The sequence below is a fragment of the Neospora caninum genome, chromosome X (assembly GCF_000208865.1).
Source record: "Neospora caninum Liverpool complete genome, chromosome X".
Taxonomy (NCBI): domain Eukaryota; phylum Apicomplexa; class Conoidasida; order Eucoccidiorida; family Sarcocystidae; genus Neospora; species Neospora caninum.
In genome coordinates this window covers 4,530,582-4,547,622 of record NC_018396.1, presented here as the reverse complement: position 1 = coordinate 4,547,622, position 17,041 = coordinate 4,530,582, and the positions used below count along the sequence as shown (strand labels likewise).

The 17,041-nt window shown below is 52.5% G+C and overlaps 2 protein-coding genes across 2 annotated transcripts; one reads left to right on the top strand and one right to left on the bottom strand.

The window, feature by feature from the left end:
* Positions 1-6,026: 6,026 nt before the first annotated feature.
* On the top strand, positions 6,027-11,691 carry NCLIV_049950 (conserved hypothetical protein; the record flags this gene model as incomplete). Its single annotated transcript, XM_003884548.1, has 9 exons — positions 6,027-6,481; positions 7,013-7,085; positions 7,503-7,609; positions 8,190-8,424; positions 8,703-8,780; positions 9,124-9,242; positions 9,753-10,247; positions 10,797-11,008; positions 11,516-11,691. 9 exons carry the CDS (start codon positions 6,027-6,029, stop codon positions 11,689-11,691), a joined length of 1,950 nt encoding a protein of 649 aa, XP_003884597.1.
* Positions 11,692-12,396: 705 nt separating this feature from the next.
* Positions 12,397-17,041, bottom strand: NCLIV_049945 (uncharacterized protein; the record flags this gene model as incomplete). The annotated part of the gene is made up of 6 exons (XM_003884547.1): positions 12,397-12,588; positions 13,365-13,574; positions 14,429-14,515; positions 15,209-15,275; positions 15,689-16,213; positions 16,878-17,041. The coding sequence occupies 6 exons, from the start codon at positions 17,039-17,041 to the stop codon at positions 12,397-12,399; spliced, it is 1,245 nt and encodes a 414-aa protein (XP_003884596.1).

Sequence of the window (17,041 nt, the reverse complement as noted above, 5' to 3'; positions counted from 1 at the left end):
TACCCTCTGACTTCACTGCTTTGCCTCCCCGAGCCGCCAGGTAGGCTACTCAAACCGTGTGATGGTACCGAACTTAGCTCATCTCTCAAGTTCGTGGCCCAAGGCAGTACGCCGGTTTCAATTAAGAGCCTCATCGATGCCTAAGAGCTTGTATCCGCAACAAACAGCGAGCGTCACACTCACCTCAGGTGGCAATGGTGGCGGATATGGTGGCTATAAGACAGGGTAGTTTCCGGCACCACTGACTGTCCATCCTCCCCTGGCTAACCTGCCCAGTGTCCGCTTCTTTCCCAGCAAGTCATTTTGTCGCTGGCGTACGCCACTGCGTTACGTGCGGTTTCATGTAAAAAGTATTGCTCTCAAACCTGCTCGGTTTTCCTGTCCTCTCAATCTGCCTGTGTGACTGGGATCTATTCGTTACCCAGAGCAGGACACACAGAACCTCCTGAAAGTGCTCGATCCTCGAGCCTGGGCAGAGCAGCTGATTGGGCGATCCGCCGAAGGTGATGTCAAAGTGACAGAGTGATGCTTAGTGAGAGTTCTGCCCCAGCACAGCGGTTAATGACCCAAACACAGCTACCTCATACGCTCAAGACACGCCGCTCCGTGGACGTCAACGTGGAATACTACCACATTCAGAAACTTAACAGAGCTGACCGACAGAAGCATGAGAAAACATCATGTTGAAAGTAGATGGCCTCCCGTCCTGTAACACCAGCCTCCAAGAGCGAAAAATCCATGCACCGGTTGGCCATTCAACGGACCTTCACCGGGAACACAGCTATATGGGACACTACACCTCGTCGCAAGTGTCGAAGCGTGATTCTACCACGAACAACTCCCGGGCAGTGTCTCCGATGTTTTTGCGCTCCCCCCTTCCCCCCCCCCCCCCCGGCCTTCGTCTTTCTCCCTCTAGACTAAGGGATATCGATCTGCATGTCCTGTTGAGTTTGCCACAAGGGGCCTTTTGGGATCTGAGAATATTCTACTGTTTGAGGGTGTGCTTAATCGGTATCTGATATTGGGGTTGCCGGTTCCTCCCAGAGACCTCTGTGATCTGTTTTGATACGTTTTTACAACGATGGCATACCCGTATTCACATTTACTACTATTTCCGGGCAATGCAGGAAGCGAACGCAAGGGAGGCTGCTGCGTTTGGGTAGAAATTGGCCAGCACAGTGGAACGTGTAATAGGGTTCCACACAGACCTGATCCAACAGTCAGACCTTACACTGTCTTCTTTCGGAATTTCATCTGCGAAACAGCAACGTAAAATGCGGTCGCCCCACTTCTACTACGCTTTTCCGCGTTGAGAGTTCCGGACGCCTTTTGTTTGGCTATACCGGGTAATCTCTCCTGTGTTGCCAGATTTTGTGTTCCACATCAACTAGACAGTTTCTAACCTCCACATGACGATGCTGTAGCGATGGCACATGCTGGTCGCTGGAACGTTTATTTCCTTTTTAACTGCCTCACAGAAACGCTTCGTCTTCCATGGAGTCCTTCCACACACTAATTTCCCTTTGGTTCGTGAGCTCTTTTTTAGATATGTACGCCGGCCCTGGATCCAGCTCTCTCAGAGCATTCGTCATTGCACACCGATTTTCACCCTTTGTTTTATTTTGCTGATTGTTCCTTCTCATCGTCAAACGTATGCCGAGGACGGCAACGGAACCTCGACCCGTTGAACGTGTGAGTTTTCCGCGGAAGATGGTCGCAGGACTACATCGAAAACTATGACAGAAAAACTGGATATTGTATTCGCTACAGATCCCCATGATACACTTGAGGCAACCGTCACCAGCGTCAGCCCTGCTGGATAGTTTGCTGTCAACCATTTTCACCAGGGACGAGTGCTGGTGGGCTGGCGGTACCGGTTTGGATTGTAGTCTAGCGTCAATCCTTGCTGCAGAGTTCATGTAGAGGCTAGTAGTTAAAGGAGAAATACCGTCAGCCGAGTTTGCTTCTCTATGGAGGGCGACGGCCTTCGTACCCAAACTGAAGGGGGCCGTTTTTGCAGAAAACATGTCTTCTTTGCTTCGCCGTGACTATGAGAACACTTTTGACAGGTGTCCAGGTCGACTGTACTAGCGTGAGAGGGTCATTTCCGAGTTCCCGTTCCATTTAAGTTCGCTGCCCCGGAGTTCGGCCACGTCGCACGCCATTTCACTTTAACTTGCGAAAAACTTGTTCCATGCTCCATCAGGACACTCGACTCCGCTCTGAGTCCCAGTTTTGGATTTGACCTTCAGCTGCTTTCGTCTCAGGGAGAGTCGTTATCTATAGGATGGGGAGAGAAATATCATTTTTTCTTCCCGCTATACCGAACGCGCCCTACACAGCTACGCGAGCGTACGAGCGTCCAGGTCGTTGTCCTGTTATCTCCATATCCACTTCTAGAAAGACTTCCGCATGGACATCCCCATTAAGAGCCAGTGGATGCCATGCAAGACGGAAAGGAGGCTCGGCCTTCCAGAAGGCAGCAACATGGTTGATGCTTTCTAGAAGAGGCACATGGTTCCTACTGATGACACCGAAACAAAACTACCGATGGCTCGTTCCCCGCTCTCTCCGCAGGTGTCTCTAGGTTTCCGCCTTTGCGGAATTCTTCGAACGACCCCGCGAGTACATCCGGTAAAGGAGGAGCAGGTGTACTGCGAAGCCACGCAGCCAAAAAGTCTGCGCTAACATGGGTAACACTATGGAGACTTGGCCTGCGCACTTTGGCTGTGTGTACTAACCCCTGTTTTTGCCTTTCCCGAGCGTGAACATGTGGCGTTAGTTCTGGTTCCTGCACATCACGTCCGGAATCGCCTAAATAAAGCTTGAGAGACTATAAGTAAGGTTCAAGAGGCTTGTGCTCTTTCTTGTGTTGAATCGATTGGAGGGACAGCCACTCTTTCCAAGGCATAGCTAGCTGCTAAGGAAACGTGTGTCTTCACCCGGTGAATGGGCGATGTGCTGTCGCTTGCATTGCAAGATGGGAAGAAACGGCTAAAAGCAAGCCATACTTTCAGAGTACCACGATTAGACCAGCTACCAATTTAGGACAGCCAACCTTTTCCTCTTTATGTCGGCAGACGGCATAGCCATTAACCCTGCGGCGGGGCGAGCGTTTGAGCCTCCCAGACACGAACCCGTGGAGCTGACTCCTGGGATGCTCGGCTGCGGTCTTGCTGGAGAAGTTTCGTCACTTTTTCTGAGGTCCAGCATCTGTCATATCTTTCCACTCTACGCAGTTTTGTTACCTAGACATGTATATTTCCAACGTTCCCGACATTTAGCCACATGAATTCAATCTCACGTGCTTTGAGCTACCTTGCGAACGGACGTTGATTCGTCACACAACGGGAATTGTCAGGACTTCACCCTCTGCCTCGTGTATCACTTCACTGACTGGCTTTTCTTTCCCCGTCTGGAGGAGGTGGTGAAAAAAGTGTGTAACTGGTGGCTTCGTTTGGGGTAGGCTTACAACTGGCGTGTCAATGCTGCGTACGTGTTTGATGATCTAATCCTCCTACAAAACCTCCTCCGTTTACAAATATGGGTAGATCAAAGCAGAAATGCTCCAAAAAATTGAACCCTTCCGCCCCCGAGTTTATTCCGATGTTGGCTCTACAAAAGATAGACAGGAGGCCACCGCTCATCAGAAACAACATGAGAAACGAGGCCGTCCATCAAAAAGGTGTTCATGTGAACCAGGCATGGACGGAAAGAAGGCCACCTCTCTTACCGAAGATCTTGAGACAAAACGTCACTTCTCACGAACAAGCACCAACAATTCAGACGCGTATGGGAAGCAGGCCACCGCTAATTTCGAATTGCTTGAGGGAGAAAGTCACCTTTCACGAACAAGTATCGGCGGTTCAGACGCGTATGGAAGGCAGGCTACCACTCATTCCCGACGACTTGAGAGAGGACACCACTTGCTACGAACGGGTACCGGCGCCTACCGGGCGGATGGGAATCATGCCACCGCTAATCCCAAACATCAGGATGAAAAACAACACTTACGGCCGTGGTGGTGGTGCATCACATCCGATTCAGCCGCATATGGAGAACATATCACCTCCCCCCCTTCCTACTACCATGAGACACGCTGTCCCTTCTCCAGAGGAAGTGCAGGCGATCCAAGGCCTGAAACGACTCCCAAACAGTCACATCTGGATCAATTTGTTTAGGGAGACCTTCCACGAGAGAAAAAATGCTGAAGCCGCAATGGGAATAGTACGAATGGCTGTCGTGAACTACGTGGAACTATTGCTTCCATACGCTTTCGCGTTTCATGAACGAACCCGTGGAACAGGGTGAAAATCGTGTCAAAAAGATCAATCTCCGGTTGCTGAGTTCGGCAGTCTATTCCCTGTGCGCTAGTGTTCTTCTCTTCAACATGACCCTTTCTCTGACTTTCCCATGCAAATTTCAAAGTCACAATGACGCTTCCCGTAGCACAGGACGCCAACAACCCACAACATGCTTGCTGCCGAGACCAACCATATAGTTCCGTTTGGTTCCACCACCAGACGGGAGGGGGGAGTTATGAAGCAATAGCAGTACCGGACCCAACTTTGGGGCCGAATAAGTTTCACGTTAGCGTTGGAAGTTGTAACGTTTCCGGATATCGTTCAGGCCTTCTTCAGCCACTGTGCGCAGACTCGGGTGCTCGCTCCTTTCACGGTGTGTGTGTCTGTTGTGTTGAAGTATAACTTCTCAGCACCGTCGTTGAGCTTTCTAGTTCTTTCCAAGGGGCACGTAGCATCTTTACAGCCAGCATGCAAGTCCTAAGGAAACATGCTGACGGTAGCGGAGGAGAAACACGCGCTACAATTAGATCCTTTGTGGCTATCTACACAACGATGTCGTCCAACGGTTCAGCGATTGCTGACTCGCTGTACGTGGGCGAGTTTGCCTCTCGAATTCCTAGGACAACGCCGGCACCTGACCCACGGAAAATGCGAAACGGTACTTTCTGAAAAAACATTTTTCCACACTCGATCGCTTGCCATGGCTTCAGGATGTTTCATGCATGCAATTAGCGCATGCACGACAGTCGGTTTCACGGAACATCACGTCTTCTGGACGGAATGAAAGGGCGAATGCACAGTCCACAGCGGAGCGCGTCGGTTTCCAATACTTAGTGTACATGTACTCGGATGTATTTGAGAGACCAAAGAGTCAGAAGGGACCGTCAGAAACGAAATTTTTTTAGTCGGGTCTGAAGTGACGCGAACGACGTGTAGGGCTGGGGGCCGGTGGCCCAAGGCAACAAATGTGACCCCGTCCCGCCAGAATGGAACTGTCTGACCAGGAGACGCTTTTTGCCTTTTGGTCACTGCGTTCGTTGCTTCTGTGCTCTCTTTTGCTTATAGACTTATAAGGGTGTTTTTCAGCGTGCCTTGCGCGTGACAACGGAAAATGTCTCGATCCGGAGGCGCGGCACACTTCAGAGGTCAAGACGTTGAGGACTCACCCGCGCTTATTGTTGGAAGTTTCACCGTCACCAACTGCGGAATGTGTTTGCGTCTTCTAGCTGTGTGACCCGATCTCTGTCGGGGAAGAACGGCGTTCCGTAGATCACATACTTTGTGGCTTCTGAGGATTTGTGGACGGCGTGAGTGCCGTACTGAGTGTCGTACCGCGGAAGTCCTTCAACACAACATCGGCCTACAGATTTCCTGGCGAGCACCGGTGTCCCTGCTTAGCTTGAGGGTATACCCCAACACCCCGCTTTCCCCCCTGTACTTTTGCTGCTTGCACGGGAAATCGTGTTTCTCCATGCGTGAATCCTTTCCCGCGCGCGGGCATGCGTCGTCGCGCAAAATACCCGTTCGCAGTAACAGAGTGGCCGACGCGGCCCGTTCGTCCTTCATAAAAGCTCACAGCCTCCACAGAGTGCAACTTTAGTGAATTTCGTGCGGATCGCATTCGCTCTGTGGGACCCGCCGACGTTCGTCTTCGGGTCGAGCACGATGACGCGAAAACTGCGGATTCCGTGTCGCCTCACCCACAATCCTTTTTTCACTTTGATGCACACCTCTGCTATGGGTCCAGCAGATCTCCTTAATGCTACCACCGTCGCGTCTACTCTATATCCCCTGAGAGCTTTCGATGTTGCCCAGCCTTCTTCGCGTCACCTGCGTTCTGAGCTCTCCTGTGCCGCCCCTTCGTGCGCTAGATTTCCCAGACCGTATCCGATTTCCTCGGGCGCCGAAGCGCAGCCTGAGGAGGTGACTGTCGATGCCACTTGGGAATTACACCTGCGAACGCGCGCGCCTGACAACAAGGAAGCGCAGCGTCTTGGATCTGGATTCTCAGAAGGCGGTAACCCCGGAACGCGGACTGCGCAAAAGTCTGACGCGGCTCAAGACAACTACCAAGAGCACGCGAGAAATTGTTTCGCCGTTCCATCTGCGCAGCTTAGCAGAGGCGTCCTGTGGGAGCGGCTGGTGTCTCGCGCATCCGTGCTTCTTCCAAGTCTCAGGTAAGCCGGCGGGCAAACTTGGGCACCGCGGTCGACTGTTCATACACAGTGATCTGGTTAGACGCCACACGGAGAGTCTTCCTCTTCCCACTGTAGGCAGAGCTTCGTGGTGGCTTCGAGAGACATCGAACAGCTTGCAGAGTCCGACAACCTCAGAAAATCTTCGCTGCACACATCTTTAGGCGAGCGCGTGCGCCGGAAAGGGACAGCTGCGGGTTTCCTCTAGCTGGAGTGCGGCGACACCGATCAGCAGTCTCTTCACCCGAATTCGGCCGTTGCCTGCCGTGTTTTCCTCCCGCGTATCGGCTTCTCCCGTTTGCTTTCTGAACACTCTGACTCAAAGCACCACACCGCGAGCGAGCGGCTCTTCACCCTGTCGAGTTGTCGACAGCCGCCCTCCACCGTCCAGCAATGGACGGAGGCGGCAGCCCAGACGCGTCCCGTGGCTTCCGATTTTTCTCGCGTCTGCATGCGTGCACCTCCCTCCGCGCCGACACTTGGTTTGCTCTCCGTTTGCGCGTGGGCGTGCAGTCCTTCGGGCATTGTCCAGCTTCTCTTTCTGCTTCACCGCGCTGGCTACAAGCCCCAGACTCTGCTGGACCACGTAGGTCGCCTTCCGGAGGTTTGCCGAAAGCACGCGGTCCCCAGTTGGAGACTTTATCGTTTCAACCGAGAAGATTTTCTGCTTCGCCCTGCGTCTCTCTCGTGCCGGATAGCGGTCTTCTATGGCGGCTCGTGCAACGTATCGTCGGTCTTGAACTCGTGACTAGACGAAGGGTACTTGCAAGTCACGCCTATTCGAGATTGCGTGCCAGTGGGAGTGGCTAGATGCAGCGTCTCGCGTTCGTTTCGCCAGGCGCATCTGCTTCGTGTATGTCCTTTAGGCCCCCGCTGTGTTGGAAAACAAAAAAAAAACAGGAAATGCTTGCCTCTGGGTGCGTCGTCGAGCGTCACGTGACGGAGATGTGCACTCTTCCCCATGCCGTTTTTCGGGGGCATCTCTTTCTGTATGCGCATGCAGATAGCCACACAGTTGCTGGAGCAAGAGGCGTGCGCCGCGCCTCCAGAATACTTCTGGTGCGTGTGGACAGCGAACGACCTCGTGCTCTTTGTTCACGTCCTTGGATTGTAAGCAAACACACTCGAAGAAGGCAACTTGTCACACGAGTGGGCGCGGGATTCCCTGGCCACAGCAAACCAGTCGAAACCATAGGCAGCTCCACTGATCTCGCGTCAGCCAAAAAGAACATTCTGTGCATGCACGAACCTCTCATGGTCAATGGCTGTTCTAGGCTTGCGGGTCACTCGCCATTCGAGTGTCTCTCTTCGCTGCATCCCTCCAGTGAAAGCCCCTACAGGTCGCCTTTTCAAAGCTTCCTGATGCCTGTCCAACAAACGTCTTAGAAACCAGATGGGGGTCGATCAGAGGCTGAAGTCGCGCGGCATTGTCGTGAAGCTGAGGTCTGGAGCGAGTCTAGGTTCTAACCCGCTGCGGGGGGTTCCCCGCTGAGACTTCAACGACATCCCAGTAACGCTGTGCCTCCTCCGCCCGTCTCAGCGTGCTCAGCAAGGCCTGTTTGGGTTTCAACACCAACGCTGCCCATGGGGGCGAGAGCCGCACCTTCTGAGGGAGATAAACCTCAAGTTCTGAGTGCCAAGGCTCACACAGCGAGGAGGCTCGTCGCGCGTCTGTTTTTTGTAAATGCAGGCATCGGTATCGCCATGAGACGCTTCTCACTCAGGTGATGAAGGAACTGGAGAAGTCTGCCGCCTTCTTGATGCTCAGTGATCTCGCGGTTCTCCTTGGAGCATGCAACAGGCTGCTGGCCCTCCCGGCGCAAGGCAGCGCATCGCTTGTGGACTGGCCCAACAGTGCGGGCGCGTCCCCGTCCTTCTTTTCAGGAAAAGAACTGCGGCTCTTCACGCTCCTAGCGACCGCGCAGGTGAGTGGTCTTTTCGCATGTGAGTCGACCGCTTGGATATCCATTCCAGCGGTGCTGCGAGTTTCGATCACGCTCCCTTGATCCCTGCCTAGCGAGTCTGAGCCTCCTCCGCCGTGCGACGACTCTTGCACGGACTGGGGGGAATGCCCTCAACTCTGTCTGGACGGGCACAACGCGTGGTCTCGCGGTTTTCCCGCCCGTTCCTGCTCTCCATGTACAACTCCTCCGAAGCTTTTCCCGCTTTCTGCATGCTGTCCATGCTCTCGGGTTTCTTTTAGGTCAGCCAGGCTTCGCTCGCCCTTCCTCGTGATCTTGTGGCTCTTGTCGTCGGCGTTCTCCGCGCAGCTCGAGCCTTGGTATGTGCACAGACTAGGCCTCCGTCCCGGCTTTTTCTGGGTTTCCAAAGCATCGCCGGAGTGAGGGGCGTCGACCCGATTTCTTGTGGCGAGATCTGTGCATGCAGCGCGCGACAGGGCGCATGAGCGGGCGTCTCCCTTCTCTTGCGAGACCCACTCCGGATTCGCTTGTTGCGGAACCTCGGCCTCGGAACCCGGTGTGGCGTGACGCGGCCGACAAGTCTGTACCCTGTCCGACGCAGCCATCTGGGGGACTCTGCCGATCCTGCCTTGCCTTTCGCTTCCGTCTCCTTTTGTGTTCCGTGATGTTGGCCTTTCCGCTTCTGCTCCGTCTTTGTCTCAGAGCGTCCCCCCTTCGAAGACGTTTCTTGTGGCAGCTGTTCGAAGACTCGGGGCAGAAATATCCGGCAGAAACCGACACGGCAGCAGACCAGTGGCGCTCAGTGCACGGGCTGTCCAGCGGTAAGGATCACCGGAAAAACCTTGCAGGGAGAATAGCAAACCGCGATGTGTTTGTGTCTCACCGGAGTGAAAGAAACCTCGTTGGAATCGTCTACTTCGCCGGCTGAGGCGCTCAACTGCACGTTTTCTCATCAAACCGCGACCTGCGGTCACCCGTGCATGAGATCGTAGCTGACGTGAAAACTGCAGCTGCAAAAAAAATCCCGCAAGGCTCGAGACACGCTGGCAGCGCACGTGGGATCGCCTCTCACCTGTAGAAGCGCACTGTCTTGCTCTGGGTTTCAGCTGACAGCTACATCCGCGGGATAGAACGTCCAGTGGAGAACCAGGGAGATCCGTTGTGCTCAGGAATCCTTGCTTTCGCCTGTTTTGCCGCGTTTCCAATTTTGGTGTGAGGCGAGAGGCGTCGTGGGATCGGCCTGACGACGCGCACACGCGCCGCTCTTACCCCTACGGAGTTTTTTGTTTTTCCTCTCCGGAATGCCGCCCGCCAATCGTGTGTCTGTACAGAGCGATCTACGCGGTCTTGGCGACTCGGCAGATGCTGCTGTCTTCCACCTCCTCTCACGCTGCAGCAACCGAAGCACCTACCCCTGACCGGAACGCTGAGAACGTGGAGCGGTATGGCCTATATCATGAGCAGCCTCGGCGCCGCCCAAGAGACAGCGAAGGCGAGGGAGACGGCGAAGTCGACGGAGGCAGCAGAGCCGAGGAGGAACCGGGACCTCCTGCCTGGAGTCCGAACGAAGCTGTGAAGTCTCGCCCGCGGTCGCGAGAGCTTCCGTCACCTCCGCGCCCGTTTCCTGAGGCGAACGGTGAAGGCTCCACATCTCCAGCGGCAAGCACAGACACTGCAGCCGTCCGTGCTGGCCACGGTCCGCTGCAGATGCCGACGCGAGCCCTCGGGATCCAAAACGGCTTGGAAGAAGCCTCTCTCGAAGACGTTCGGCGCATCGATAGCGAAGTCGTCGCCGTGGTTGTGCAGCTGCTTCAGCGCCTGTCGGAGTGAGTCTGGTTTGTACCGCTTCGCGCCTCGTGCCTTCGAGCCTACGGAGACAAGTAGCAACCCACAGCGCCCTCCGACGGAGGAAAGAGAACGCTTGGCCACGTGTGCATGCGGCGTCATCGTAGCTCGTGGTCGTACTGCGGAGATCCTCTCCGTTTCGAAGAGAAACGTGTCGGACGACGTGACGAGTCGTCGCTCTGGTGCAGAGTGTGCCTGTCCGCAGGGGGGGTGCCTTGATTGTTTGTGGGCGACGAAGAGCGACGAACGCGTTGACTGTGCCAGCGGAAGAAAAGTCGCTCCACCGTTTTCTCTGCGAAGCATGTCTTTCTGATACACCCGAAAAAAGTATTGTGGACAAGCAGGGGTACGCCGTGCACCTTTACCCAGTACGCGTCAGTCGACCGCGTCTCCACACAGACGCACGGCTTTCTCCGATGTGCGCTGAACTGCCGCCCCCTTTTATCTCGCCCGCGTGGGTGACGCACGCATGCTTCCTGCTGGACTCACCGTCGCGCCGCCTTCCCGTTTCTTGCGCCGTTCTTGTTCAGCCGCCTCGGCGACTTGTCGCCAGTTGAGGCTCTCGAGATATTGCAAGCTCTTGAGGAGCACAGACACCTGCGGCCGCCTCAGCGCGCGGGCCCCGAGACGGGGCGCGGCCTGTCGCTTTCGAGCGGAGGGACCAAGGCCTCCGTGGAAGGCACCGAGCGGAATGGAGACTCGGAGCTCTGTCCAGATTTTCTGCTTCTCCCAGACATCGAAGGTGAGCCTTTTCACTCGAAGCTCCGTGCTGCGTCTGGGACGGGGAAAAATCCCCCTCAGCGAGGCGCGCACGGATGCGAGGATCTCGACTCTGAGCTCAGATGCTCGTACCGACAGCTGGTAGGGAACGGCTGGCAGTGATCACGTGGCCAATCCAAGAATCGCACTACGAATATGGCATGCCTCCACAACGCCCAAATAAAGATATACACATGCCATCTCGTTCGGCATGCATGCAGATCCATATATATATATATATATATATATTCTCATAAATGCGTTATGACGACATAGACAGGAAAATAAGAACACAATGAACTGAAGCTTTATCTATCTATATAGGTAGATGGTGAGTTTTGCCGTTGCACGGCAGAGATGCATGGCCACGCCTCTCTCTCTCTGTATATATATATATATATATATATGTATGCGTGCTCATATGTGCATGCATGTATGTTACCATTCTCTGCGTGGCGGTGAATGGTATTTGTGTTCCGTTTGGCTTCAGGGTTTTTTTTCCACGTCGAAAGGTATCGCCACTTGCTCTCGTCTGAGCAAGTGACGCAGTTCAACCAGCTGCTCGCTGCGCATTTAAATGGTCTGCCTCCGCCTCCACCTGAGAGGCTGCCCTCGCCACAGACCCTCTCCGCCAGCTCTTCTGCTTCAGCCTTTCTGCCTGTTTAATTCTAGTCCCTTTTCCGAGAATCCTTTCGAGTCTTTCCAGTCAACAAGCTCCTTTCTGTTCAAACGGGTCGCCAGGACAGCCACGCCTGTCCTGGCGACCAGCTGTTTCAAAAATATCCGTGAATGCTCATTCACAAATGCGTATGCCGTGCTCCACATCGATCTTCTATGTCTATCTCTATCTAACTCTATCTGTATATCTCTTTATCTATCTATCTCTTTATCTACCTATCTCTATCATTGTCTATCTATCTAACTCTATCATTATCTATCTATATATGCTTCACGCTTTAAAATCGAAAGCCTTCCTAGAGGGCCTTACGTTTACGACTGTTGTTCAAGTGACATTTGAGAGGCTTTTTTCCACGTCAAAGTTCTCTCCGTGCGACTGTCGCAACGCGTGCAAATCGCTGAGAAGCCGATGCAACTGCAGATTCGAATCGGCCGCCCGGTCTGCACACCTCTAGAACCGCACAGCTAGGCAGACGACGGAGAATGAACTTTCCCTCTCCAAAAAGGGCCAAGAACCCAACTCGAAACAGGGAGAGAGGGGAAGGAGGGAAGAACAAAGGCAAGGCGAAAGAGCGAAAGCTACGAATAACGACAGACAGGTCGGAAGAAGGAGAGACAGGCGAGAGAAGGCAGAGATGGCGACGAAGAGGAGGCATGGGGCGAGCACGTGTGCGACATCCGGGAAATCCGACGTTAAAAAACGGCTGGACTCCAGTTAGGAGGTACAGACACCGGATTTGAAAACTGCAAAACACCATTTGGCGGTGACTTGAACTGTCGCCTCTTGTCAGTGAAAGTCCAGCGACAGCTGATGGCAAATTCTACAACACGTCTGTTTCTCGGGAGTCTCTTCGTCGGCAGCCGTCGCACATTCTGCGTGAACGACTGTGAGCAGAGCAGGGAAAACACAACGGCAGGCAAAAGGCTGTGCGATGCATTGAGAATGCGAGTTGAACTAAAGTTAAACACAAAGATAACCGAACAGTACATTATGTACAAGGCAAGGAAGATTTTTAACTGACAAGGAATAAGGAGATACACAGCCACGGCTAGCGAAACTCAAACGGCGAGGAGCCACCCAAATGTAGCTATCTATATACCTAGATGCTTGTGCGCATCTCTATACGATTCGATAACCGTCTCTCCCTCTACATGGATATACCCTTTCTACGTACATCTTTATTTGGTCTGTATTCCTATATATATGTATGTTTTCAGGATGCCTCTTTCGGCTTCATACTGAACGACATGTCAATCTACTTCATGGTTTATGTATACAAAGAGTTCCTGAGAAATGGAGACACAGGGACCTTGCGTTCATGTTTCGAAGCGGAGGCGATAGATTGTAGGCTATAGAGGCGCCTAGGAAAGCATTTGGGGAGACATCCACCGGCACTGCTGTGTCCTAGCTCTCGCACGCTGATTTCTGTCCGTACACGACGGCGCGAGAACAGGACGAGAACGGGACAACACCAGCACTTCCTTGTCCTTTCTTTTCGCTGAGGCTCAGAACTTGCGTCTCTTCTGCTCCCCTGTTTCGTCTGTCTTCTCCCTTCTCTCCTCTCCCTTCTTTTTCTCCTTCTTTTTCTTCCGTTGTCTTTCCGTCCTTTCCTGCTTGTGCGCTTCTTCCACTTGCCTTGTTTGCAAATGTCGCAGGCGACGCGTGTCTTGGGGGTTTTCCCTTCGCCGGCAGTCAGCGGTTTGATGCACACTTCACAGAGTTTCGCTCCCGACTTCTTGGCGGCTTCACTGCCGGACGCCTCGACGTGGAGAGATCCCAGGCGATGCAGGCGACTCCTCTTTATACGCCAGTGTCGCTCTTTGCAGTCGAAACACAGCCGGTGCGTGCTTCCAAAGCAAGAGTTCGAGTCCTAATCAAAGACGCAAAGAAGAAGAATTGGGAGCCGACGCATAAAAACCGAAACAGAAAATGCAAAGGAAAAACCTAAGGAGGCACGGGCCCCTGTCGGTTGCCGAGAAAAAATCGCATGCATGACGGGCGCTCCTCAAGCCTGGACGAAGAACACCGCGAGCTCAGCACGCTTGAAGAACCAGATAAAAGGGATACATACAAAAAACAAATATAAATAGACGCACACATCTCTCGAGAGATCTGTGAATGTGCTTCTCGATATCGCTCTGCCTCTATCTATCTATGTCCACAGCTGTATAGGAGTATGTGACAGAGCACGTGAAATATGTTTTCCTTCTGGATTTGCTAGCAAGACTTTTTAGGAAAACTGCTCTTTGGCGCGAGGTTGCCAGGAACTGTTTGCCGCTTTTACGAGTCAGCTTAACTGGAAAACTTTATCCCGTTTTTTACCAGAATTCTCTCAGGGGTAAGCTGGCGACCGCAGCAGGCGCAGTGGCCGCAGTCCGGGCAAAACCAGTCTCCGTCGGGGACCTACGGCACACGGCACCGCGGAAAAGGGAGTGTCTCCTCATCCGCTCCACGGCTTTCCATGTTGCCTCTCGCGATTTCCCAGCGTCTCTTGGTGAGAAAGCATTTGCACGAAACCGCGCATGCTCGGTTTGATCTCCGGTACCGGCAGGCCATTGCTCTTTCCAGAAAGACAGAGAAAGTCAGAAAACTGTGGAAGTCTCCGAAGGCCAGTGAATCGCCAGCTTCGAGGGGACAGAAGACCTAAGGAGCAGAAAACCTCAAAGGGAAGAGATGTTCTTCTCTTCTCTTTTCTCGCATTGAGAGACGAGCCGAAAAACCTACCTCCTGGACGGGCGGGTCCATACAGTCCATGTGAAAGGCGCGATCGCAAGCGTCGCAAATCAGCATTTGTTCTTCATTCGTGTTCAACTGACAACGCTCGCATCTCTGGAAGAAAACAGAGGCCCACGCCAACGAGGCAGAAAAGAACCGACACGTACACGATCCACAGGGACCCGTGCATCTAGAGATACACAGACACGTATGAATCTACTCGCACCGATCCCTCTTCAGACATATTTCCATCACCAAGCATACATTTTTGTGCACACATTTCTTTTCTACACAGTGAAAACCAAAGAGAGAGGCAGAAATACTCGTGGAACGAATACACACGCCTACACATTTAGCGTTGGCTTACGCCTACGCGTCTATATATATATATATATATATATATATATAGGTGTATTGATATATATACCCGTGTAGAAGTTTAGTAGTAGTAGTAGCTTTTTCTGGGGAATATATACTACGAGTTGGACTACTGGTTTAGATCTTGAATGTCCTTGCTTGCCGGATCCAAGTTCTATTGTGATTTTTCATGACCATCATGAAGATATAGTGGTGTCCAGCGTATATTTTGAGAAACCACCATTTGTGTGTGTCTAGGGTGACGTTTTTAGAGGCATTTGAGAGCGGCGTGAAGTTGCGTAAAACCCAGAAGGCAGCCGTTGAGTAATTGGGAACGTGTGCATGCACGAAACCGACCTGGAAAACCACAAGTGGAGACGTGAGAAGGCGTTCTCATGCCGAGTTCCCCGCACACGCTCGAGCAGATCTCACCTTGCAATCAGCACAGTGCCACGGATACCGTGTTACCATCTCGTAGTTCAACGGCGGATCGCAGCAGCTGAACAAAGCGACACCAGGCAGCGCGAAAAAAATCGAGACAACACGCAGAGCGACACGAACCTGTTTTGTTCTAGGCAGACGTAAACACAATGCGAAATATAGAGTTATCTCTGATGAAACAGCGGACACGACCCTAAACTGCCTTATGCACGGCAGCTGTGATTACTGGAGCATAGGAAATGCTACACGCCTTAATCGGTAGTGCACTGACATAATTATATTTTCAACGACTGTGCCTGCGTCTTGTGCACAAAAGGATTTGGGCTTCGTATCCCTGTATACAAGCGTACACCAGTACATATGTACATATATATATATATCTACATATGTATAAAAATGGATAGACAGATATGGATGGAAGAGTGAAAGGAGATTTCGACGATGGGCAAGACGGTTTCCTTTTGCATGTACCTTGCATGGTGGGACTGCCTGCATCTAAAGCACACGAGCATGTCCTTGAGGTCTCCCGACTCTTTTCTGCACGTTTTTTGACGGCACCAAAGCTCGAATCGTTCGTCAGAGTCTTCACGTTCGTCGCCAGCGAGGACCGCCTCCACTCCGCAGGCGGTCGCGAAAACTTTTCCGCGGGCCTTCAAATCTTCCACGGACGCGCACCCGTCCTTGTCTCCCACGGAGAGAAAAGACGACAAACCAAGATCTCCACGAGCCTTTGAAAAACAAGGAACAAAAGGAACAACGTTGGGGTCGTGTCCATCTGCCAGGAGCGTCCAACCAGAACAAGAAGACGAAGGGGAAGAAGAAGAGGAAGAAGAGGAAGAAGCGGAAGAAGACGAAGAAGAGGAAGAAGCGGAAGAAGAGGAAGAAGCGGAAGACGAAGAACCTGACGAAGCCGAAGAACTTCCAGTCTGGGCCGGTGCACAGGGGCTGCCGTTGCTGCGACTGGAGGCTTGGCAGTGCACGCAGAAGGGGGAAGAGCTGTTGGGTTCGACACCTAAAAGAGACAGAAAAAAAACGTGGAGAGATAACGAAGATCGAAGTATTCTTCTCTTGAAGAAGGATAAGGGAGGAGATGGAGTGAGGAGGAGGTGAGAAACTGGCGCAAACGAGAATCCAAAGCAAAGACGTTAGGCCGCAGAGAGAACGACAAAAAGGAGAGTACCGTTCAAAAGGAGCAACCGGCATTCAATCGATGACTACACCCCAATGTACACAGATGTGCCTCTATGCATCCACGTAGATATATTTGTCCATCGATATTTTGGTACAAGCACACATATCCATTGACATATTTAGGCACAGAGAAACATTCATATAAGCATATCAATATATATATATATATATATATATATATATAATTTTCTATGTTGTATGAAAACATATATCCATACACGTGGATATATATTTGGATACCGCTTTGAAAGCATTGATTCGACGGAAAAGATCTTGGACGTTTGCTGGATATGATCAAAGGCGTGCTTCGCAGCAAAGGCTGCGCGTTCGGAACAGAAGGCAAACACTCGAGGAAAAAGGATACAAAAGACAAGCTCTCGTTTGTCTCTCCGACAGGCGTCGCTATGCAGAAAACCCTTGTTCACTTACAGTTTCTTTCGCAGTACATGCAGTACTCGGTCTGGGCGACGCGTTTGCGGATATTTTTGAGAATTTGCTTTCTCTGGATTGCCACGATTTCCCCAATCGAAGCGAGATCAAAATTTCCCGCCCCCAGGAAGGGGGTAGCCGGGCTCTCCGCCTCTCCAGGGAGTTTCTCCCTCTCCGACGATGCGAAGCCTCCCCGGAGCGCAT